At 38.6% G+C, this 25,910-nt stretch overlaps 1 protein-coding gene across 2 annotated transcripts in view; it reads left to right on the forward strand.

Moving 5' to 3' along the window:
• The window catches only part of trappc9 (trafficking protein particle complex 9), a 214,892-nt gene that overhangs the window by 135,632 nt on the left and 53,350 nt on the right, over positions 1-25,910 (forward strand). For both annotated transcript variants that reach the window (XM_023345160.1, XM_023345161.1), the window contains 2 exons: positions 8,455-8,608; positions 16,097-16,187. In XM_023345160.1, the coding sequence (XP_023200928.1) occupies positions 8,455-8,608; positions 16,097-16,187 (245 nt within the window). The remainder of the gene's footprint in view (positions 1-8,454; positions 8,609-16,096; positions 16,188-25,910) is intronic.

Raw genomic sequence — 25,910 nt, forward strand, 5'->3', positions numbered from 1 at the left:
ACCCTCCACCACCCCCCAGTTAAACTTCCCTTCTCTTCCACTTTCTCCTCTTCTTGTAGGGAGGATTTCACCTTCCTCTTCTCACGTTTTTGCTAGAAACAATACGATCCCTAGAGGGCGTCTCAGCCCCGTCTCCTCACTACAGAGGGGTTAGTTAAGGTCTCAAAGTAAGAACTGAAATCCATTTTCTCCTGCTCTGACAGATTTAAAACCAAACCTCACTGTTCGGCTGCTATCTGGCGCTTTCGTTTCATCATATTGATATTAGCCGCTGAATTTGGCACAAACAACAGGAGGCTAAATTCCAGATTTAAGCAAATGTGAGATAAAAATAGCTCACCATGACAACCCCTGGTAATGTTGTAGAACTTCTTTTCCTCTTTTCAATTATTTATTTTTGTTGTTGTTCCATAATCACCCAAAAGGCTCCACTCTTACAGAAGCTCAGCTTTACCAAAGCCGACATTAACGGATGGCAGCATTTTCGCCGCTGCTGCAGCAAACAAAGGGTTACTGCTGCGAGTCAGCCGCAGTCTAAAAATAGCCATGTCCTCTCGCCTGGCTCTGTGCAGAGCGCCGTGGATCTCCACCCTTAAGCTCCTGCACGTGAGCTAAAAATAGCCCGCCTTTAAAACAAACAAACACACACACACACACACACACACACACACACACACACACACACACACACACACACACACGCGCGCGCGCGCCTGCACACATTTATGCTACGATCTCCACTCGCCGTTTCTTCCCTGCCGCCAGGATCTGGGAAGAAAATAATTTGCAACATGCAGTTCGGGTTCATGAGAAAAATCTTGCACGCCGTAAAAAAAATGACAAATCGTTTTCCTAAAAAGGAGGAGAAAACATCTTTTGTTTGCATCTGTGTGCGGCACTGCAGCAGTATCTGGAGACTGGAAGCAACTGCTAGAGGGGAGAAAATAAGAAATAAAAAAACATCCTCACATTAAAAAAAAAGTTGATTCCTGTATCTAATGTTGCCGTCCGTAATCAAATTGCTCTGCGTCTGGTCGCCTCTGAGGTGTTTCTGAAGCACTGATGAGTTTTTCAAATGACTCATGGGTCTGCGGTGATCCGATGAAAGCGGCCCCGTATGCTTTAATATGATTATCATGTGCTTTTGGTCTGAGGCGACGCAGCATTTAATTAGGACGGGGTCGTCTCTGCAGCGAGCCGCTCATCCCAGGCCGCCGCTGAAAGTGGCTTTACTGCCGCAGCCTGCTGCAGGACGCTGGTAATTAAACGGCGACGATGTCAGAAGTCACATCCGGTGGTCAGGATGACATTTTGGCCACACGGTATTGTGTTACCTTTCGACGTGTTTGGATAAGAAAAATAAAGTTTAAGTCGACTAACCGAGTCTTCATTAACCTCGGCTCTCTGCTTGAGAACTTCCTGTCTGACTTTTGAAGCGACTCTTTCTACTTCAGAAATGATTTTCACTAAAATCACTTTAGTTTGGATAGTTACTAAATCTGGCAGCTCATAGAAACTTGGTTGCTGTTTCTAAGTATAGACTGAATCAAGATGGTAGAAATTCCCTTTAAAATCAGCAGAAAAAAACACATTTTGCTGTTTGTACAACTAAAGACGGGTTGTTCTTTAAAAGCATTTATTTCTGCTTTTATTCAGGCAAACTTTACAACAACCAAATAAAGGCTTTTTAAAATGTACTTAGACTGCAAAAAAACACCAAATCTTATAAAGTTGTTTTTTTGTCCACTTTCTAATTCAAATATCTTCATAAACTTGAAATCAGACCAAACCATCTTACAAATCACTTTTCAGCAATATCATGTTTTAAGTCAATAATTCCTTAATATTAATGAAAATGTATTAGTTCTTCTGGCAGATTATTTCCCTTATAACATGGAAAAAATATCTTGTTATAAATGAAATAGTGAAACTAAAACTTTTTCCATCTGCATCAATGATTATTGATTTAAAACAAGCTTCTATATCTTGCTGAAAAGTTACTTTTGTCTTATTTATAGTGAACTAAGATATTTGCATTAGAACCTGGACCAAAATACTTGGCAAGAGTTGTTTTTTTCCCCCAGTGTTCTTGACAAAAGCCAACATAACATCACAGAACAGGCATGTGTGTCTCATCGGGCTTTCGGCAGCAGTACACCTCTGCTCTGCCTCTTTCAGCGCTGAGAGGCCAATTCATCGTGAGTCATCAGAAACTCTGAGGCAGGAAAATAAATCTGCTCATGAAAAACTGAAGACAGAAAAAACCCATTTCGATCGTGTAAACATTATAAGCACTTATTTCCGTTTCAATCAAAAACTGCAGCTATTTTTTATATCTTTTATTTTTTTTTACCCGAAAACTTTTTTTTATGCCAATTTTTTAATATCATTATCTTCGATGGTCCTTAAAGTTCTGCGTTCTTAGTTCACTCATTAACATTTTCAGGTTGAACGCACTGAAGGAGATCATCTTAATTTAATTTATTCAATTCAAAAATACTTAAATAAAAGTTGTTGCAACTCATATGATCTCAGGTTCTAAAAAGACTGATATGATAAGATCATAAACACGATATAACACCTGTTATGAACATGAAGTCTTTAGGAATGTTTGACTGTTATGAAGTGTCATTTGGTAAATAACGCAAAGGTGCTCTAAAAGTTGAATTAAAAGTGCCAACTTTGCATTATTTGGTAAATTTTGACGCTTTAATGCAATGTTTACAGCAACCTTGCATTAAAAGTGTCATCATTTATCAAATAATGCAAAGTTGGCACTTTTGATGTACTTTTAATGCAACTTTGCATTATAAGTGTCATTATTTACCGAATGACACTTCATGACAGCAGTCATAAACATTCATAAAGACTTCTTCACGTTCTTAACGAGTGTTCTGCCATATTTGGGATAGTGCCATGTCAGTCTTAAGAACACCCCTTCAAATAGTGTTAACCAGTTTTGTTATCACCCGATACCTAAAACTCAGGAGTATGAAAATGGTTACGTTTTTTTAAATTATTTTTTACCACGAACATTATAGAAACAAAGTACATGGTACTTTGTACTTTCAAAGTAAATGGAGTGACTGGATGTTGTTGGTCCTGCCTTCTCTATTCCTGTCATTTAAAGTGTAAATTTGAACGCAATCGTCTGCCTTTTAGTAATCACTTCTGTCAAGACGAGCGGCTTTACGGCTCACCACGCTGCATCCACAGGCTGATTTGCATTGTTGCAACGTGGTATTTTTAGGCCCAGTGTGTAATGCGGGCTTTTGAAGATGACTGAATGAAACGCAGCACCCATTTGAAGACGGGACTTCAGTCAGTGACATAAGCCTTGTGCCACTAATCTTCAAAGGCGGATGTATTAAGTAGAGGGAAAAGCAAGAAGCAGAAGCCCCCCCCCTTTTTTTTTTTGTCTGCTGCATGTTTTGAAGTCTTAATTGTTATTTAATTTGTGCCGTGGCTTTGTTGTAAAGGCTGTGAAATGCTAATTGCATTGCCTTTCCTCCTCCTCGTCACTTTGATGTGCGCGTGTCTGGATTTACCCAGAGATTTTTTTTCTTCTTCTCCTTCTTGTGTAATTTCATTTAAGATTTGCAGAAGCGTAAATGCGACAGGTGGGATCAGGCGGTGTGATGGCTTTGCTGAAGAAGGTATCGTGAAAAGAGGAATGTATCGCAATAACAAATTGTCCCAGAAATTATTGTGAGGAACGATATTATTGTCTTTTCTGAGACAATTTTTGAGTAAAATATTAATAATTGCGTAATAATGACAGAACATCTGGGCCTCCTGTCATGATAAAACTTTTCCTGGATGAAAAAAAATGTCCCAGAGATTATTGCGATAAACAATAATATTGTCATTTTGAGACTGCTGTCTAGTAATATATTGATAATGCCCTAATTGTAGAAATTTGTCCTCTCATTAACCAATAGTTTAATTTTGTAGAGAACACACATGAACTGGGTGAAATATTGGGGAACTGGGGCAGACATTTTAAATATCCAAAATAAAACAACAAAAACAATAAAAAGAAACGGGGGAAAAAAGCCAAATCATAACCCAAATGGCTTATGAAGTCTCTGTAAACAATTTTGCCCTTCAAAAACTATCAATCAGAATGTAATGATCAAACTCATTTTAATTTATCATGGAGATAGATGATTAATTGCTTATTGAGACAGGCTTACTTGACAGTGTCAGATTTATTGCTTTGTTGCACTTAAAAGCAACAAGTTGACCAAAGTTGTTAACCGTTGAGCAGTAGATAAATAAGTACACTATTTTGAACGCCAACACAGCTGTATTTGTTGTTTATGATTATGTAGTGTCATGAAGACACACCAAAAACAACCCAGTGTATCAAATCACTCAGGGAGTTCCTCATGGCAAAGCTGTGATTTAGTTGATGAACCTCTGGATCTCTGGCCTTAGCGAAACGTTCCATTTTTGGGAATCCTTTATTCCAGTCGGCTTTTTGTGGAGATGCATGGCCAGGTAATTTGTAGCTAGCTTCATGGAGAATACAGAGAATAGACCGTACTCTTTCTTTCTTCTTATTTGAAGAAAAATCACAATTTCTGTGGTTCCTCTTGGTGTTTGAGCCTCGGCCCCATCAGTCGTCATGACATCAGTAAGATAATCCTGAGCTCCATGTTGGGTGATTCTGTCCATCTGTACTCGTCTGACAGACTAAAACACAGAACATACTGGCTAAGTAGCTTCTGTCATGTAATTAGGACAGCTAAGACACTGCATTACGTAAGTATTTTAAAGAAAATATACATGTAATGTAGTGTTATGCTCTTTTAATCGTGTAAAAGTTGAAATGAAGGCAATCTGTGGAGCTAAATAGAGGCCATAAAGTTTAAGAGGAAATAAAAATCGAAGCTGAACAAAAAAGTAAAAGAAAAACAGAAAAAAAAAATTTTGAAGTTGAAAAAAAACCCCATTGAGTTTGAAAAATAGCTTTGAACTTTTTGTCAGTTTCAAAATAATTTTTCAGTTTCAAAGTTTTTTTCTCTCGAACAAATTTTAATGCTCTGATTTAGCTCCATAGTGATCTAATTCTGGAAAAACACCAGAAGTTGCTGTATCACTTCCAAATAACAGATATCAGCAATAACAGGTATTCTGGCTAGCAGCTAGTCATAACTTCAGTTGGCTGCTGCTTGCTGCCTTCAACCAGTCTGACATCAGTCTGCACAAAGAGAAGCATCACTTCACTCAGTTCAGTAGTCAGCAGCACACTAAACTAAACATCTGATTTAAACATGCAGCCGCCTTTCAAAATGATGTAATGATCTACCGTTCACCTGATGTGAAATGTAATTTCAGCTGTTCCAGAATAAATGTGGGAGTGTCCTAATTTACTCCTCATTAGAAGTTGCATATCTTTTTTTTTTTTTACTTTTTATAGAAATTCCTCAGTTTGTATTACTTATGTATATTACTCCCATTTTTTTCTGTAAAAACTGATATTGGCTATATTTGTATCCAAATATACTAGAAAAACACAGACTGAGGTAGAGTGTTCAATCTTTCCACCTGACTGCATGTGGCAAAATAAGAGATTCTGATGGTGGCTTTATGTTGTGAGGCTGCGGGTTGTAATCCCTACAGATTGGTTTTGCTTTCAATAAGCTCTCAGCAGCTGGATATCTGGGGAATTGGGAGGCAGAAGAAGAACTCAGTGTTTCACACACTGCCCTGCTGAGGTTACAGTCAGTTCTGTGTGGGTTAGGCTGAGTGGCAAGAGTCACAGTGATAACAAAACGCCCCGAATTTCCCCACTGTGAGACAATAAAGGACATTTCTATTCTATTCTATTCTATTCTATTCTATTCTATTCTATTCTATTCTATTCTATTCTATTCTATTTGATTGCCAAAGTCCAGTCATCTCGTCCATTAGACAGGATGAGTATTATAACCTGTCAGAAGTCACGATAATGATAAATAGCACAGTTATCCATCCATCCGTCCATCCAGCCATTGTTTATTCCTTCTTTCCTTCCTTCCTTATCTCCTTTGCTTTTTTTTCTTTCTTCTGTCCTTCTTTTGCTTCTTTTTCTCTCTCCCTTCTTTGTATTATTTTTTTCAATTTTTACCCGAAACTCTGGAAATTAGACCATGGAACTGTATAGAATTTCCACATGAAAATGTGCAACAAGCCTACAATCTTCTTCTACTGACTGAGTGATAATGATAATGGGTTTTATTCATAAGCGCCTTTTAGGACACCCAATGTCATGTTGCAATAAAAGCAAACACAATAAATGAGTCATCCATCCATCCACCTGTACATAAAATAACCATTTGATGACCTTCCGAACAAGGATCTTCGTAAGCAGTCTAATTATCTCAGTTGATCATATCCCTTGCCAAGATAATCGCCAAACCAGTATGTCCAATTAACAACAACATCCTTGAGTGAAGGCCCCGCATGCTGTGGGACAATATGACGTGATCCTGAGGGTCATTCTGATGCGCATAACTCGGGTGAAACCACAGTGTAGTAAGAGTTGATGTAACCTCAGGCAAATAACAAGCACAGAACAGTCTGCCTTCTGTTAATATATAACTTAGCAACACCAGCAGTTTAGAAGCAGACTCCAACCTGGAGCTGTTTGTTCAGAGTAGATGAATAATTTATGACTCGTCTCGGCTCACGAGGCAGCTGGAACTGGTTGTCATCAAACGGGGAAGAATGGACAGTAACGGCACTGGTTTTCCAGTTAGGAAACCTACAGAACTAAATATGCCTTTTGTATCATTTTTCTTCATACACTGCATTAGTGGATTGTATAACTCCAGTTGTTTTCATTTCCTTTTTCCGATTCTTTTTTTCATTGGTTTTCAAACTCACATTTGGGTTGACTGCAGACTGTAATTTTAATCCAATCGATATTTACATTGATGCACACTGGTGAATATTTGCATTATTTTGAACTGCAGTAAACACACTTTGTGTGGGCGTGTGCGTGTAGGGGTGTGTTTTATTTACCTTGAAAATACTGAGTTAAAGTTGCTCCAGTTACATGTTGAGGAACCAGTGGGATTTGTGAAATGTTGTCCTCAGTTACGTAACCAGCTGAAGTTAGCAGAGAGAGTAAATGACAATCCTAACACTGCAGCAACATTTTCACTAAAATATGTTGGTTAGTATTCTATCTGGTTTATTGAGAAACAAGTCATCCAGCGTGTCAAGCAGTTTATTAGCTGTGTTGGCCTAGCGTTGGTAATGTTGATTGGGATTCCTTTTGTTCAGGTCAATAAAGGGCCATGCAGGTAATCACTGCGCCTCTAGAGACTCATATTCCCCAGAATTCTGTTCTTAATTCTACATCATTAATAAATTCATTACCCACTCTCACTTTTGTCCGTTTGCCTTCCATTTTTAATGGCGTATGCATATACGTTGCTTTAAATGATCAACACCACAACGTTGCCTTCTATTGCTGCCAACGTCGTGGAATATTTTTTGGTCATCATGAAAACATTCCTTGATATAAAATTCCCAAATTGAACATCTGTCATAGGGATATCCCACGACAATGGCTATGCTAATGCTGCAGAAAATGACCCATTAATACACTACTTCATCTCATGGTACAATGAACAGGTTGTCTGCACTGATCAAGATTCACTCACCTCAGTATGCTGAATGCTAAAGTGGCTCCAACATGAAGAGGTTGTAAGCCATGTTATAGCCATTTTAGCTAATAATTCTTTCTTTACTTGGACTCACTTATATAATTGTGCACACAACAATAAGTTGTCGATCTAAGATGGTCAGGATATTATTGAGTGTCATGGAACAAAATATCTAGAAAAATACAAACTGGTGACAACAAAAACTAATGTAAGTTTTATATCCTTTATCCCAATCCACATACAATAATAATAACAATAATAATAATAATTTAAAAAATAGGGACGCATTATAAGCAGTCAAAATACATAACCCTTGTACTATACATAACCCTTAATGTTTCACAAAGTACGCTTCATTTATTCACATTTTACTTGGATAAACATAATTACACCAAAGAAATAGTTTTACAGCATCTTAACTTTAGCTACAGATTTAAATGTTTCACTGCCAGCTTTGTAAGTAGCTCATTTAAATTAACTAAAGGAAATTTTACCACTTTTGATGCTAACACCACTTGACTGGGGGCTTCAAACAACAATGAGTTTTGCTTTAGTTTATTCTAGCTAAAAGTTTGAGTTTCATGCTACAGGAAGAACAAGTAGAGGAAGATTTTTGACGTATTCTCTTCAGGTTATTACTTGACATTACTCTAAATAATTAACCTTTAACGCTACAATGTTGTCAACGGTGAAAATAACAGAACTCTATTATTTTAATATGTAAACCAGAGCAAATGTTCATCAGCTAGTTGACTGTGAAATCAGTGAGTTTTTCTCAAATCCGCTCTTACAGGATGGCCATCCAGGTCGACAAGTTTGACTTTGAGAGTCTGGCCCAGCTGGACCAGGAGGCCGCCCGCTTCAGCAGCCCCAAACAGCTGGAGGAGGAGCGACAGCACGCCCAGGGCTGCCAGATCAACAGCAAGCTGGACATCTGTTGGAGCATAATATCCTTGCAGAGGTTACTGATTAGACAGGATTGTAGTGCTGTAACAGTGGTGGTCCTGAAAATAAGGCTGTGAGTTACAATCCTCAGTGCCTTCATAAGATCACATGGGTTTTGCCAATGTTACAGCTACAGAATGCTTGTTGACATCATTTTGTGCAGCCATATTGCACATCTGTGTGGTTTACCCAGAATGCCCTCTGGCCAGCGGAGAACCTGCGTGAACTGACAGATGGAAAAGCAAATGTTTCAGACTGTAAAGAGGCATTTTACTGTTTAGTGATGCAAATTTAAATCAACTTCCAATTCAGTTTTAATGGGTAAACATATCATGCATGGAAACAACCGTGAATTAAGAATAGTTTTATATGTCTGTGCCAGAGCTTTTGTTGTTTGGTTTTTTTTGTTGCTCAAACTTAAGACAGTTGATGCAAATGTTGTAGCCTCCAGAGTTCCCTTTGACCACAATGAAGCTTTCCTCCACTCCATAGTCTGTCAAGACTATTTTAGTACAACAAAACGCTAAATCTTCGTACCTCTGGGTATAAAGCTGAGCTTTTTCATTGAGCAGCTAGGAAAAAGTTAGAAAACACTCCACTTTATTTGTTCCAGAGACCAAAATTATTTTTGTCATATTTTATCTGTTAGATGTTAGATAACTGGTCCAGTAATTTTATATAATGCCTCTGCTGATAGTACTAGTACTAATAGAAAAGTCTCCAAACATCCAATTGTATCTATCCAATCAATAAAGCACGACCGTTTTTTGTTTGGAGGCTAATACTTTCCCCATTTGTGCTATTAATGGCATCCTGGATTTAATACAAAATTGTAGTTTGATTCAGATTTTTTGTAATTTAACTGGATAAGCCTAAGTGTCATATCTCTTAGACCCCCTAAATTGCTATTTAAAAAAACACTCCTGAACCAAATAGAAACGTGCAGTTTTATCAGAGGGGTATTTATTTTTCTAAATCTGTCCTCCCAAACTAACATCTTAGGGGTAAAGTATGAAAACCATCTGCTTCACAAAATCTGTTTTACTTCCATAAATCTTCATTAAGTCCATATGTTTCAATTACCTTCCTAGCACCCTGCCAACCACGCGCTGGCATATCACACACTATGTATTGCCAGCTTGGTGCATCTTTTTTTTCCCCCTCTGGATGAAATTCGACTTGTCCACAAGTTGAACAAGCTTTTCTGAAAACAAATCAAGAAATCCAAACAAGAACCAAAGAAGTGTTGTAGTTTAGTGTTACAACCGATGTCAGAATATTCACATTTACATGTTCAGACATTGTAAACATGTCCGACTCTACTCTGTTAATAGTAGTTGGCATGACTCTGGTCCGTAGTGGTAAAGGTCTCAGGCGAAAAACACAAAGCTTTTTACGTCTACGTTTCAACCCTCATCCAGAACATGACCAAATCCATGAGATCCTGGTTACAAGCAGCTGAAATGAGATTCTTCTAGGTTGAAAACGAAACCGGAGTAGAACTATTCCTTGGCATCTAATGGGGTCCGATAAGGTGCTTCCAGGAAGTATTCTTGGCATCTTCCCTATGAGCTTTCCTAGGCGTGTCCTCTTGGGAGGAAACCCTGGACTTGCTGGAGGATCTCGATATATCTTCTGGTTTGGCTCAGAATGAACTGGAGAGTGTCTATTTGCAAAAGTGCTCCTGGATTGATTGAAGGATGAAACACTCAATTGGTTTGGCAAATAAATAAAAATGTGTTTCTATCATTGATATATCCTCAACCTGCTAGAAAAGTCCCATGACCGTATTTTCTGCTTTGCAGCCTTTCTACCGTTTCTGTTGCCTCCTTTCTTGAGGGTCGTCACAGCAAACCATCTGTCGCCAATATCTTCCTATTCCTGACATTCTCCTCCCTACATCCACATGACTTCTATGTGCTCTTCTTCTTTTCCTATTCCTTGAAAGCTCCCTCATTTAACTCTTGTTTGTCCAAGATTTCCAGTAATTCCTATTTGGACAGGTCCAACTAGCTTAACTGTGGTCTCTTCCAACCTTATTTTCAGACATCCTGACCTAATTTAGTCAGTTCCCAACATGCTTCTTCCAAAGCCGAACAGTCGACACACAATCATGTGGTTTCGGCATATTCGTATTCGCGCACACCTTTCATACAACGGCGCAGACCAGCTGGCACTTCAGTATACGTCACACCCATACCCATGGGCAGTAGTCCTCATTGGTTGGCTCGTTGCCCCCTAATTTACTTGACTGTATGCTACACTTAGCGTCTCCTTGGATCTAAAATGATCCATGTCTAAGCTTCCAGATGGTCACTACGTAAACCAGTTTCAGCTGACCAGTACTTCAGATTATCGTCAACTCCAGTCTTGATGCAGACGTTTCCGGCACTAAGACTGGATAAATGGTTGGAGTTGCCCTTCCAAACAGATAAAGCTCAGTTGTCTGTAACTTTTGAAACAGCGTAATGTAAGTTCTGCTACAGGCTGGGTTTTACTTCAAAACATGAAAAGCAAGACAAGTGAGAGCTTTAATTACGCTGCCTGTACTAGTTCTGTGAAGCACTCGCTTGGCCTTTAGCAAAGTAAAGTCTACTTGAATCTGTAATTTATGAGCTCAGCAACACAATATTCCTCCTGTTATTAGGAAGTTTTTTTCCAGTTGTGATTTTTCAGAGCATGCTATGTCATTGTCTCCTCAGACATTTACATGGGATGAAAAGAGATGGTATTTGTTGGAGTGTACGGTCTCCTTGTGGAGGCCACGCTGTGAAAAAACAGCATGGATGTTCATTTCTCTCTTTTTAGCTGACCTAAGCTGGTACTAAAGTTCTGCTTCATGGTTAGTTATTGTTGAACCTCTCTGTAAAACTGCCACAGCCAGAATAATGCTCGCAGTTTGTCTGAAATACTGGAAGCGGCAGCGTTTACGCTTGACCTAAGTGAACACCATTGCAGTGTTTGGACTTGTTTCAGAGTCTTCAGATCACCTTGGAGGCTCTGAGCTCAGCTGCACTCCTTCAGCTGGGTTTATTTGTTTTATTTCTAAACTTAGATGTCAAGATCTTCCTGTCCGTTTAACCGCCTTGACTCTTCTTCCTCTCTCTGTGTCTGCATGAGCCAGAACTCTTGCTTGGAGCACAAGCTAATGATCTGAGAGCCTAAATCTGTTGTGTCGGTCCAAAGTCGGCAAAAATAAATAAATTATCTGCATTCTGAGAGACAAGTGTTTACTTTATAACAGCTTCACGCTTGTCTCAAAGATCTTAAAAATTACAAAAATACAGGCCCATTAAATAAAATTGAATTTCATTGGAAAGTTTATTTATTTCAGTAACTAAATTTAATAAGTGAAAGACATTGTTTAAATTTATAACACATATCGGTGTTTTCAAGCCTTTATTTTAGTTTATTATGATGATTTTCTGCTCACAGCCAATGAAAACATTAGAAATATAATGTCAAACCAATAAACTTATTTTATGGGTTTAATGAAACATTTGTCTAAAACTTGCTAAAAAGTTACTTTCAAAAGTTACTTTTGGAAATAACGAGCCTCATCGAAACACACGTTCTACTTTATGTATTATGCCTGTAGAATATTGTGAAGTCCCAACTTTGAGGGTTTAGTTATTTGATTCATCCATAAGAACTTATTTGTTTCATGATTTGTAGTTTTGGTTGAGTAACATGCTGGGACAAACTACAAAACCCAGAGATCCAGGGAAGCACACAGCCTAAAAAATTCCCAGACATCCTGCCTTCACTGCAAACCTGAAAAAATAATTCTGCTCTGAAAACTGTTTTTTGTAAGTTGAATAAAACATGTTTCTGTGATATTATGTGCTATTTGCTGCATACTTTATATATAGTGTAGGGATACGCTGTGGTTTGGTAACATAACTAGGTAAAACAGCACTCAAATCAAAACCAGAGACAAAATAGTCCAATTTACATTGATAAGTCTACATTTAACTCCATAATCTCAAATAAAAGTTAAAAATATAAGAAAATGTGATTATTTTTTATAACTCATCTTAGGCATTAAATCTTAATGATTTCAAAATTGTATTAAATTGCTTAGGTAATGTTTAATAAAGCTTGAAGAAACCAGGCGCTGGCAGGTAGCGTTGTAATGAGACATGTAACTCTCAAGACAAGAAAGTACAGGATTTACAAGAACAATAAGACTTAACATTTGTGAAACATTTTTGGAAAAACTGCAGATTTTGGGAGAGACGTTTCTGTAGAACTTCTAAAAGAGATGCAATGATGAGGCGACATTTTAAGCTGTTTTTAGCATCTCATATTAGCAAGTATCATTACATCTATTTTGTACACACCATCTATTTTGTGTGTATTCCATGATAAAATAAATCCTTACCATTAACTCAGCAATTTCCAAAAATCCAGCGTGTTTCAAAGCATAACATGGCTGTTATTCATTTAGTCTTTATGTCATCTTTCAAAGTCTCACTCTCTCACATTCTAAAGTAACTACAAATACGCCTCGACATGTCATAACTACAGTTTTATGTTGAAAGGCGGTCGTACCACTGATGACGATTAAGGCAGATGTTTAGTAAAAACATTTGAGTTTGCTATCAGCCCCATGCTATTTAAGCTAGTCTGGCTAAAGACCATCCAGTCCCACTCACATTTTGCTTTTTTTTTCTTCACAACACTGTTTTTCACTTCCCCCCTTGGCTCTCTAATTGCATCAGAAGTATTAAATGTTGATAGTATCAATGATCAAAATGGCCGCTGCTCTCTGAGCTCAGACTTCGGGTGCAAATTGTAAGATGTGATTTTCTCCTGAATCAGTCGTTTATATTTTTGAAAGCTTCTCAGAAGAAGCAGAACCTTCCGGCACAATCTTGTCTGCGTGTCGATAGCTCCTTGGCTTTCTGTCTTTTCCTCACTGGCCACATTGTACTCTCTCCTCAAAGGTTAATAGACACGGGTCCTTCATGCTTAACCTATTATTCCAAATGTCAGCTGTGTAAATGATCAGCGCTGTCCTTATCATCACACATTATCTGGGTAATTGCTCCCTGACAGTCGTATTTGTTTTGATGCAGTATTCATGCGTTGATAGCCCTCCCTGCGATCAGTTTAACAGTGTGTGTTTATTGCAGCGTATTAGTTTTATACTCGCGTCTTACTAACATATTGACATCTTTAATGGCTTCTATAAGTTAGGGTAGGGATTTGTGCTCTACTGTGCAAATGACTAAAACTATTTGCATACATCACAGCTGAAGCACCAAAAGCAAATCATTTCCCATAGCTAAATGTGAGGCATTGATGAAAAGCCATGATATTCAGAGATCAAAATGCTTTAGGCATGTTTGTGGTTTATAGTGAGAATTGCAAAAATGTTGAGGTCTTTCATTATATCCTGCTATGCGAAGATTAGAAGTCAGTACTTGTGTTTTGCATCAGGGATTTGTTCTCAGTCCTTCAGATTCTTAGGACCCTCAGTTTTTCACTCCTTGTCTTATGCTACATTCTTGTATTACTCACTCACTGCTACGAGTGAACCTGGATTACACGTCTATTAAGGTGACAAAGAAAAGACGAGCTACAAACCAAAACATACTGCTAAAGTGAACCAAGACTTTTCTGGCAAATCCTGGCAAAGGACTGCATTTCAAAGTAAAAGTTTGAGTACCAGCAAAGCAACTGAAGACTATAGTGCTTAAAGCTGGCTAAGCATTACAAAAAATGTGGTATATAGATGTGACTATAAGCTTTATGATGATGCTTCCTATTTGGTGGCTATGTTTATTAAGGTCCCTTGTAAAAGGTTTCATTCCCCTTGAATTTGTTCACACATTCTGTCACATCGCAAGTACTGAGGCCATTCCTCTCCTATGCAATGTTGCTCAATTGTGATCTCCGTTTAGGGTTCCATCTGGGATTTCTCCCATTGACTTGGTTTTCTCTGGTAGAATTTCAACCGAGCCAATCAGCAAACAGAAGGAGGAGTTGTGAACGATGATGTTGATTTCTGCGCCTTTTCATATTCAGCTTGTAGTTTTAGCGGTGGCACCAAAGGGAGTGACCGAAGCTGTTCAGTTCGTGTCGGTCACGCTTCCAAATATTGAATTAACATTATCAGCCATCCGGTTCAGCGTAGCACTTCTCTCTTTGCAGTGTGGGATGGTCGTTTGCAGCACACGCAATTTCCGGTAATCTTCACACAGAACTTTTTAAAGCTTTGTTTCAACAGTGGCTAACTTCTTCACAGTCTTCCATAAGGTTCTAACTCTAAACATTGAAAGCCTCTTTGCTAGTAACCTGTTTTCCAGCCCCAGCCTGGTTTGTCTTCATTAACCTTTGAAGCCACCTCAAGGTGGGTCACTCCAGGTATTGTGTACAATTGATTTATGTAGCAGAATACATGTTTTGATTGGCCTATCACTGGATGAGTGAAGGCAAGTTTACCTGCGCAAAATGACACCATCGGGCTGCACACTCACGGTCCTACCCATAAAGTCAGGAAATAGCTTCCAAAGCAGACACACCCGACTTGTCTAGAATCGAACCATTAACCGGTTAGAGTGAGTTGACAATGGAGAGGGTGCTTTAGGACAAGTAGTCCTGTCAACAGATGACCCTCTCTGAGCTGTGGATCTCAGTAGCCCCTCCAGAGTTACCAAGGGGCTCGTTGTTACTTGACTTTTTTATGCTCTCTTTGTCCAGCCTGTCAGTATACTTGAATAGCAAACTCTTGTTAGATTTGTGGTTGTTCCATACCCTGGATTAAAGACATACTTGAGTTTGGGATTTTGTTGTCTACACTACCTCTGCTTTAAACTTTTCCGTAACTCTGACTTGTCAGCTGCGTTCCTTGGTCTTCATGATGCCGTTTGTTCTGCGATGTTCCTGAACAAACCTCTCAGACTTTCACAGAACAGTTCTTTTTTTACTAATTAAGTGACTTCCAAGGGCATTTGGAACTACCGGATTGTATTTGGGCTGTCAGACTAGAATAGAGTGGAATAAAACATAAATTTATTTCATTGTCTCAGCTTTGGGAAATTTGGGTGTACCAGCAGCAAGTTAAAAATGAGAGAATGGGGTTGAATACAGATGTGCACCAGACAATTATTTGGAAAACTATATGGCCTTTCCCTTCCACAACACAATGTTGGCATTATGTGGCTTACATAGAATCTCATTAAAATACATTTAGATTTGTGCTGAACAAGTTGGTGAAAAAGTTCTAGATGTGGTGATGCTTTTTCAAGGCAGCTATGATAACGTTGCAGCATTGAATTAATCTTCTCAGGCTCAGAATGTGCTACATGAGCATAAACTAAGTTTTGTAGATTTGTCACAATTTCCCATGTTCTGTCTAACATAATATGCTGTTTAAAAAAAAAAATAGAATAGAACAAAAATAGAACTTTTTTACTGGTTGTTAGTAACTTAGTAATTACTAACAAACAGCTAGTCGTGCTTTTGTCCTTAACGCTAGCCACCCATCTCTACAGCGGCGTGGAGAGGCCAGCGTGGAGGGGGCCCTGAACCAGCTGGTCCTGGAGCACCTGCAGCTCGCTCCTCTGCAGTGGGGTAAGTCCCTCACAAATACGCCTGTGGAGTTATCGACAGTGATTAACCACCAAAACTCCAGTCTCAACAAGTTAAGTCAAGATGCATTGTGGTGTGTGAGGGAAAAAACCCCCAAACAAACAAAAAAGAAACAAAAGTGGCAAATGTTCTGTGGCCGTTTCTTCACCTGTCAATTAGCGGCCAAGCCACCAGCGTCTCCAGCCATGTTTTTATCTGCATTTATAATTGGCTCCAGGCTATTTTGGAGAAGTGTAGACAGCAGCTTGGGGAATGTGTGAATCACGGAGGACTCACAGAAATTGTACGAGTCCTCTTTGGTCTCACCATCTGTGATCGTCGTCTCAAATCACATTTGATTTATTCCGGGTGTTTGTTTTTTGAGATCGCCGTCCTCTCTGTTCTCTCCGTTCTCTTCTCGGTCACTGGCAGCATTTGGATTTGCCCTGCTTTAGCAAAAAAATAACATAAAAAAGCAATCTGCAAAATCAACAAATTGTGTGTGCAAATGCTAAGGTAGAAACATTGCTGGATCATGGTAAAACAGGCCGATAGGCTGTTGCCTTGGAGTTTACCAACCACAGCTTTGCTGCGACTTGCCAGATCTCTGGCGTCAGCATGTTGGAGCATTTTGTAAAGTTTAGACCTGTAAGAAATGCTAACCAAGAACATAATTTTACATAGCTTAATAAATGCTTTTTAAAGTGGACAACATAATTACAAAGTGGACATTTTGAACAGTTTTTTACATTATTGGATTATATATTACATACATTAGCTCCTGTCTTAACTCTGAAATTATGGTTTCTGTGCCAAAATGATGACAATTGCCCACCCAGCGTTGGCGACACTAGCATTCCTAGGCTGGTCACCCGCTACTCGTACTTTTTTCTTCAAAGGAAACTTTATGAAGATAAATGATTGACAGACAGTGTTTGTACATTACGTGGATTGACGTGTTCTGTTGATGCAGTTTACTGTAATCCAATGTGACACCAAGCGTGAATTTACCGTTTCACAGAGCTGAAGTTGGCTTACAATTGGCACTAGCAGATGCCGAAAGGATGATTCCACCTAATTTTTCACTACCTTGAACATCTTTACTTAGCTCTAGTTTAAAAACCTCAATGGTCAAACTCTTTAAACACGGACTAGATTATTCAGCACTAAAACCGGAACATCATTAACCAGATCAGTAGCCGACTTCAGAATGGAAGCGGCCACTGATTGGTGGGTGTTCTATGGCGCTAAAAACACACCATAGAAAATGGCTAACTCTGAGACTTCTTTAGTCAGTAACAACTTCCAAACATACAGACATAACCTGGTGTTAAAAACACCAGACCTCTTTGGGTTTCTGACCAGTCCGTCACCGATCAAACCTCAAGCTGGATATCATCCGATTTCGGTCACCAGCTGACTTATCCGTACATCTCTACTTACATGTTATTTTATGGTGCTGTGTACCAGCGGGGTGCAGGGATTTACAGCCGGCGTTGTTTAAGGAGGTCTGCAAAAGGAGCCGTGCATTGAGTTGTCGGGAATTGTTGATTTCAAGCTCATGAATTAGCTTCACCCCATTAGGATGTCTTTATCAGTGTTGCCAAAACTGTCACCACCTCATTATGGGTACATTTGAATCATTAACCCAGTGTGAAAAATCTTTTGCCCAATTGGATGTTTTTAAAGCTGCCATCGCTGTGTAAGACTTTCTCTGACAGAGCTCCTGTAAAGCCTAATTCACCTTCTACGAATTGAACTATAGTTTTCTATAGCTTATCTGAGGTTTACAACATTTTTCTATTCTAATTTCTCTTGTCTTGCCATGGTTTGGATCGTTCCACTTCTCTTTATAGTGTAGAATTTATAATGTTGGAATGCTTGAGTTTGACCACAGCAGCTATTAAAAAGGTTTTTTTCATCCCTTTTAAGTGTTTCAATGAATCTCTTCATCTTTTAAGGCGTTCTTTGTCCATGGGGTTGCTGGTCATTTCATCCCGTCACAATTTTTATACCATATTGGTTATGTTAAATGAGATTTTAAGTTTCCTGCTGACCATGTGTGAATTGATTCCTTGCAAAGTTTGCTGCCTGCATTGACAACCGGTGATTAAAATATGTTTTTACTACTGGTAAGGGTAAAAATGACTCTAGCAGAGAGAAGCTTGTAGTTTGATCAGCGGTCATGTTGTCTTATTTTCCTGTCCATGAAAAGCATCCACACTTAATGATGCTCCCAACACCAGGATTCACAGTGGGAATATTGTGTTCAAGGTAATTCTGTACCCTGTATTAGTTTGTATGTAGTATTAGAAATAAAATAATTATTTAGTTTTTTCTTGAACATTTTCAATTATTATGTTCTGATTAAAGGCACACTGTAAGTTAATGACGTGGATAATTATTCTTATAGAAAAGTGATTCACAAAGACAAATTATGAAAATAAAAACATAATTAAAACAACAAAAAGTACATAAAATGATATTTGAAAATGTATGAAAGAACATAACAATAACAGACTAAAGCAGAACATGAAATGTTTGAAAATAACTCATAGATTGCAAAAAAATCTGGTTAAATGTTGTTTTTAAACTAATTTTATTGCTCCATCTCTTTGATCTGTGCTTAATTAATATTATTTCTTCGTCTGGAGGTCATGAAGCATTTTTCTGATATTCAATCAAAAATAATTATGATTACTGCGTTTGCAAAATAGCTTGGATAAAAAAAAATCATAGTTAGACCCAAAAAAAGTAACAAAAGAAAGTGAAAATTACTTTCAAAAAGATATTCTATTGAACTGGTCAATCAGTGTTGTGTGTTAGGCCTTCAATTCTTATTGTTTCTGACAGAAGCTACTCTGGGAGGCTGTGTCTACTCTTACATTAGAGTCATTTTAAAATCAAATCTGCCTACTAAATAATTTAAAGATTTTAAAAATAGGTGTAAGACGTGTACCTTGGTATTGCAGGCCTGCTACAATTTTGCTTATAAACCATATTCTTAGGCAGACTTTTCATAACTATGTACCTAAAAATATCTAAGACTTTTAGGGTGATATGAATACGTAAGTGTAGGTCTGAGGTCTCACATAAATTATGGACAAGGACACAGGGTGCCTCCTTCACACATGGGTTGAACACGAGCAGTGCAGCAGTGCATGCTGTGATTTTTTTTTTCCTAAAGGAAATCCAGTATTATGCTCAGCTATATGAAGGTGCCAAGTCCATGGTAAATTTAGAAATTTAGAGCAGCTTTTTCTTCTGAGATATATTTAGAGCTGGCTGCTTCAAGTCCTGTGGAAGGTTTGACACCATATCTACCATATATCTACCTTTATCTATCGGTCCGTCTGTCTACATACTAATAAATAACTTGACTCTTGAAGAATGAGCAGCTCTACCTAAGCATCGAGAACATTAGTCATAATAGTGCACATCCAGTCATTTAAATCTATTCATGAAAAATAAAGATGAATCCCGGACGAGCCCCCATTGATCTTACGTCCTTAGCTGAATGCAAAGGTCAGTGACAAAAGAACCATACATTTCACATAGAGAGTGTATTAGTTTAAACAGTATCACTTATTTTGCCAGGCCTAAAGTAGTACAGTTGATCATGCATATGTTTCATTGTCATTTTTACATTTTAAAGTATGGTTTGTTCTTATAGAGACCTGCTGCTGCTGATAAATAAAAAACAAACATTAGTCAAATCAATGAGAGTATTTAAAATTTAAAACCAAAGGGGAAAAAAAAGATCCTAATAACTTTTTTGAAGCAAAGTATTTGAGGAGTAAAAGGCATGACTGCTTTCTCAGTCAGACATGTTTGTGCCTCAGGGTGGATTTAAAAGAAAGATGCTCTGACATCTCTGTCTGGGATCAGCCAATTATGCAGCATGAGAAACTTGATGCCTCCTGATTCGTCTCTGTAGAAACTCATATGAATATTTAATCCTTCAGCCTCCACTTTTTTGGAAACATTGAAAGTGTCAGTCTATTTTATGGCTTTGTGTTTGTTTACAAGCTCATTATTATTGCAGATTCTGAGAAAACAAGAGGCCATTACTTAAAAAAATGATACCTTGGAGGGATCAGCTTATACTTACATCAGTGAGGCACTAATAAAATAAGGTTGTGTGTGATGAAATTCTGTTCAGAGCTACAAATGAATAAGGGAATCAATTTTTTATTAGTGACTTATCCTGCTGGTCAGAGCATATTTTGGAAGATACAGCATCAGTCTATGTACATGTTTTAGTTTTATGCAACTTCAACTAACTTAGAACAAACGCAGAGTCAGAATCAGCCATCTTGGCTCAGATATTTACATACACCCTCACTCATTGAAGGTGAAACTTCTCTCAACCACAGTTTTTTTTTTGCCAGTCATTAAGCCATAATTCTGGATTGAAATGTGTTATAGTTGAACAGGTTTGTTTAATTTGGTTGAATTCTTGGCACAGTTCTGGTTTTGTGACCAAGAATAATTGGTTTTCTGACACAACTGGCCAAAGAAACTTTTCTCCACTTTCTCCATGTACGAGTTGGTTTTGTTTATTTTGAACCAGGGGCGTCTTTCTTTAATCATTTGCTCATGTGACAGTGGATTGACTCTGGGTTGGTTTTCTACCAGTTTCCTGTTTATATCAGGTAGTGTCTTGGTTGCTTCTGACCAATTTTCTTTTAATTGAGAGTAACCATTTTGTTCTTACAGCTTATAATTTTACAATAATCTTTCTTACATCTCAAGTTTTTTTAGTGTGAAAAATTTAGTGTGAAAAATTCTTTTGAATCTGGCATGAAAAATCAAGTTAAAGTTAGTCATTGCTGTTAAAGTGGAGGCTCACATTGCTTCCCCATGTCAGGTTAAGGTTTCTAGAGTGTTTAGCTCTAATATTTAGATCAAGTCTCTAAAGTGTGACTGGTTTGATCGCAAAACGGACTTAAACTAAGTTCACAGTAGGCAAATGTGACCCAAATCCACTATTTTTCCCCAGATTATTTCACTTATAACGTGGCAAAAATGTCTTGTTATAAGTGAAATAACCTGCCAAGGCCACAAGTATGTTTTCATAAATTCTAAGAAATTATTCACTTAAAACAAGCTCCTGTAGCTTATTTCAAGATCTGTCCATTAGAAACAAACCTACTTGGTAAGTTTTTATGTTTTTGAAAGTCTGAAATAATTTATCATATTAAAAATTGACATTTAAAGTTTTTTAAACAATTGCAATTTTAATTGACTATATTTTTTTTATCTTTTGTACGCTGATATTAAACTGTTTAAAATGCAACTATCTCAGGTAGATAATTTGCTCCATCTCACATACAATCCTAAAGAAAAAAATCCCAACAGGTGTTACGGGTTGCCTTGTTTTCCTGCCTGGCGTTGTGTAAATATCTCATTCATCGTGGCTCCTTAGCTGTCAGGTGGATTAAACTGCACCTCGTGATTGGAGTCGCTATGTCAGCTTAATGGAGTGTTGCTAGATAAACAGTCACCTGACGAATCAACACGTAGCTTTCTGTAGGTGTGACTCCCATCGGCGGGCTGAGGCAGAGCGCGAGGGCTGCTCCAGACAGGAAGTGCTTTCAGGCTGTGATTTAATTACTGAGAAAAACTGACTTAATGTTACAGAAAAAGGCAAAAAGGTTACGACAGAAGTATCTAAAGAAAGAAAGGAGTCATTTTTGCACTTTTCCCTCAAGCGGACTAAAATAGTTGGTTTTGTCATTTTATGTAGCAATATCGCGGTTTGACAGAATCATGGTGATAAAACAAAAAGGCTAAAAGTCTGTGTAAATTTCCTTTTCACTCCTACATTTTACCACTTTATTCCTTCTTACCTCCTTAAACAATCATTAAATTATCAGTATTTTTGTTTCGTTGCAGTTGAGCATTTTCATTAATTAAGTAGACAAGGTAAAATCTTTTTGTGGTTTTTCTGAAAATTTACATTTGTATTATATGACGGGAGTATTTGGACCGCACTAAGAAAATGAAGTATGTGTATATATATATATATATATATATATATATATATATATAATTATGATACTGAAGTCAAGGTAGTATGAGAATAAAGTTGTAGCATTGCAAGAATAAAGTTACAAATAATAATATTGCAAATTTATTCTCGTACTATTATGACTTAATTCTTGTAATTTTAAGAGTTTATTGTTGTAATTAAATTTTTTATATTTTTTTATGTTTTCTTAATATGGCCCTAATGCTCCGTCTTTGCATTACACACTTTTTTTTCTGATTGCTGTTATCCATGACCAACTCCCTGATAATAGAGATTATTGAAGTCAAAAACCAACTTCCTTACAGTAGCCAATGAGTGCAAGTTCTTTCCCTCCCTCACTCACTTTTGCTGCTTTTAGGTCAAAATAGTGACTGCGATTAATCTGCATTATGTAATATTAACTCGTTATTTAGATTAATTTCATGCATTAACTTTGACAACCCTACGTACATTTTTCTTTGAAAGCGCGAGCCGCTGTTGGTCCCTGGTGTCGTCTGCCTTTTTATGGCTGTACCAAAGCGACGAGGCTGAAAAAACAGTCGGCTTGGACGTGGACTTTGCTCCCACTTACCTCCCCAGGAACACATTTCAATGGAATACAAATTCAGCCATGAATGGAAAGACAAATGTTTAGCCTGGGAGAGCGATGGAAAGAGAAGGGTGGAGGGAGAGTAGTGGTGGTGGTGGGGAGCGGGGATCGCTGTAAAAACCGGAGAGATAATTTAATAAGACAGCACTTCTGAAGTAACTCACACATTGTCTCCCCTTTCTGCTGTGCACACACACACACACACACACACACCCATGCATGCACGCCCACAGATGGTCTTCCGGAGCGGTGGTTTTCTCCACACACACGAGGGACGCCTCGCAGAATAATCCGCCTCTAAGCTCCCGTCAGGTGCTCGGTTGCTACGAGTACGGCAGGTTTGACAAACGATGCTGCCAGAACGGCCCGATCCGCCCAACGCTCAAGTCCTGCGCCGGCGATGATTAGGAGCGCTGACCTGAGAGAGAGAGAGGGGAGGCTGAGATGACAGAGAAGTGTTTCCACTGCACCTGTAGCTGGTGATATGTCACATCGGTGGGCACATCACTTCCAGCTCCTCGTGCCGTTATCTGCACTGCAGTGATGGGACCTGTGGGAGATGATAGAAAGCCTTTCTACAGCCCAGCTCGCTGCGGAGCCAGTCCTGTCCTCCACCAGGCTGCCGGGAAGGGAAAACATCCATCAGCAGCGGCGCGCCTCCGTTATTTCTTTCAGATACGACGAGGATGAATTAAAGCACTAGCTGCGTTTCCACTGACCGTATAATTGCACGATTTGACATTTGGAGAATTAATTCGCTTAATGGAAGCACGGCAATTTGGAAAAATAAAATGTTTTGGCATTAGGATGTTTTGTTTTTTTTCACCATATTGAAATTGGTATATCTAGCAAAATTGATAAATAATTAAACCTTTATTAAATATTGTTTTGGGTTTATTTCAAATGCAATGGACACACAGATGGAAAACAAAGGGAGAGAGGGGGGCAACAAGTTTAAAGAGTTAGAAGGAGAAAGTCAGCTGATGAAATTTTCATCGAACATTACCGTTTCTTTAGTCCCGTACACCTTGTGCCATTTCATCAATGTCTGTATGTCATGAGGAAGGACAACATTTTACTACATCCCAGTCTGTTACTATGCCTTTACCCCCAAAACTTAGCAAATGTACTTTTTTAGGGGAACATAACCAAAGTCATACCCATACATACAAACCCTACATCTCATTGCTCCCATCAGAATGCCAATAGATGTAAATTTGCATCAACAGTGTGGCCCACAGAGCTAACCGATGGGCGCTATGAAGTGCACCGCCCTGATTTATCTGCTTGCTTTTCTGCACCAACCTGAAGCTCTCAGTCAGCTATCTGAACGGTGTCCTGTTGAAACCAGAGCGAGATATGACGAGGCTCTCTCCATCTCTAAATCCTCTGATTGTGATTTACAGAGGCAGTGCTGACTCAGATTGGCTCAGTCGGTGTGTGGATGGAGACAAAGATAGTTGCGTGTGTGTGACATGTGCATTATCTTTAGGCAGTGTGGCACCGAGCCAATGCTTCCTTCTAAAGGTAGAGCTACAGATCATCTATTCTGAGATGTTTTTAGCTTGTCGTTTAAGCCATTATGCGACCGATTTAAGGATTTCTACAAGTCGCTTCATGAATGATTAGCATAACAGACGACTGTTTAACAAAACACTATAAATATATTTATTCCACATTAGTGAAAACGAGCATAAAAGGGTCGTTTGTTCTACTTTGGCTCAAATTACCGGTCTCATCCCCTCAACCTGGTGGCTTTAATGTGGAAATGAGACTACAGAGGAGAGCAACCCACTCTGATTGCCTTTCTGGCCAGTTTCATTTTCTGCCTGGACTCGTGTGAATGTAGAGTTAGCACATTTAACAGGCTTGGAGTGTCTGTTTATGGGGCATTTATCATGGCCACAGAACAATACGGACTGTCAATGCGTCAGTTTGGGCGAGCAGTGGAAATAAATCAGAACTCCCCCAGCCTGCCACAGATAGCACACTGCATCTGCACCCATTCATTTAAACCTGAGGGATGGGAAACAGAAGTAGCAGAAAGATATAAAAGTTGTTCCAAGTAGATTAAGGGGGGAAAAAACTCAAACTGTTTTCTGGGTCTTCTCCACAACAGATTAAGACAATACTATGGTGTCTAAAATCAGACAAGCATTGTCTTTGCAGAGACTTCTAGTATTATTACACATTATATGAGTTTGAAAGTCCAGCAATTGCTTTAAAAATGCACAAAACATAAGTTTTGAGTTTTGTTTTTTTTACACTACAATGACTAGCTTGTGTGCACAGCCAGTTTACTGTATGCTCTGAAATCCTGACAAAGTCTGAGACATCTGTTGTTACTCCCAAATCAAGTGATAATCAGGGGTTTATGTTGTGGAATCATGATGAGAACTTGATAGGTATTTGTAGGCCATAGTAAGTGCATTGTGAAAAAAATAGCAAAAAACCAAAAACTTTTTAGTAACCCTTTTCAACTAGCGCCTACTCGGCAACCTTGGTTATAAGGATTTCCAACTGGTAATGGTTAATTCAATTCAATTCAGAAATACGTACTTTATTGATCCCAAAGGGCAATCCAAGACATGGTACCGGCCCTTTTTAATAACCCAAGTGTGCCGAGTCGGGATGAAAACACGTCAGAACAATTTCATTCACTGATTGGCTCAAGGATGGAGTCCCTGGTTGCGTCACAAGATCACTTCCCTTACAATTCTCCATCCCACCATTGAAAAAAACATTTCCAAACTGTTTTGACTTGATGTCTGAAGACGTTTGAGTCTCTTCTGTTTTGAGCCTGACAAAAACAACAGGCTGAGCAGAATGTTCTTCATATTTTCCATGTCCTCCATAGTTGCATTGTGCTGTGCGTTCTATGCTCACGTCATAGAACGCACAGCAGAGTCTGATGCTACTTTGTTCGTTTCCACTGTAAAAGCGGTCATCACAACCGACTCATTCCCCACCATTCCTGACCCCTGAAGTTGTAGGACGTGTCATGGTACGGTTGGGCGAAGCTACCGGCGCTACACAACACAGTCCATTCATTGATCAGGAGACAGAAAAAATAGTGTTTCACTTTGATCGTCTTGCTAGTCTG

This window comes from Xiphophorus maculatus, chromosome 13 (assembly GCF_002775205.1).
Source record: "Xiphophorus maculatus strain JP 163 A chromosome 13, X_maculatus-5.0-male, whole genome shotgun sequence".
In the NCBI taxonomy this organism is placed as follows: Eukaryota; Metazoa; Chordata; class Actinopteri; order Cyprinodontiformes; family Poeciliidae; genus Xiphophorus; species Xiphophorus maculatus.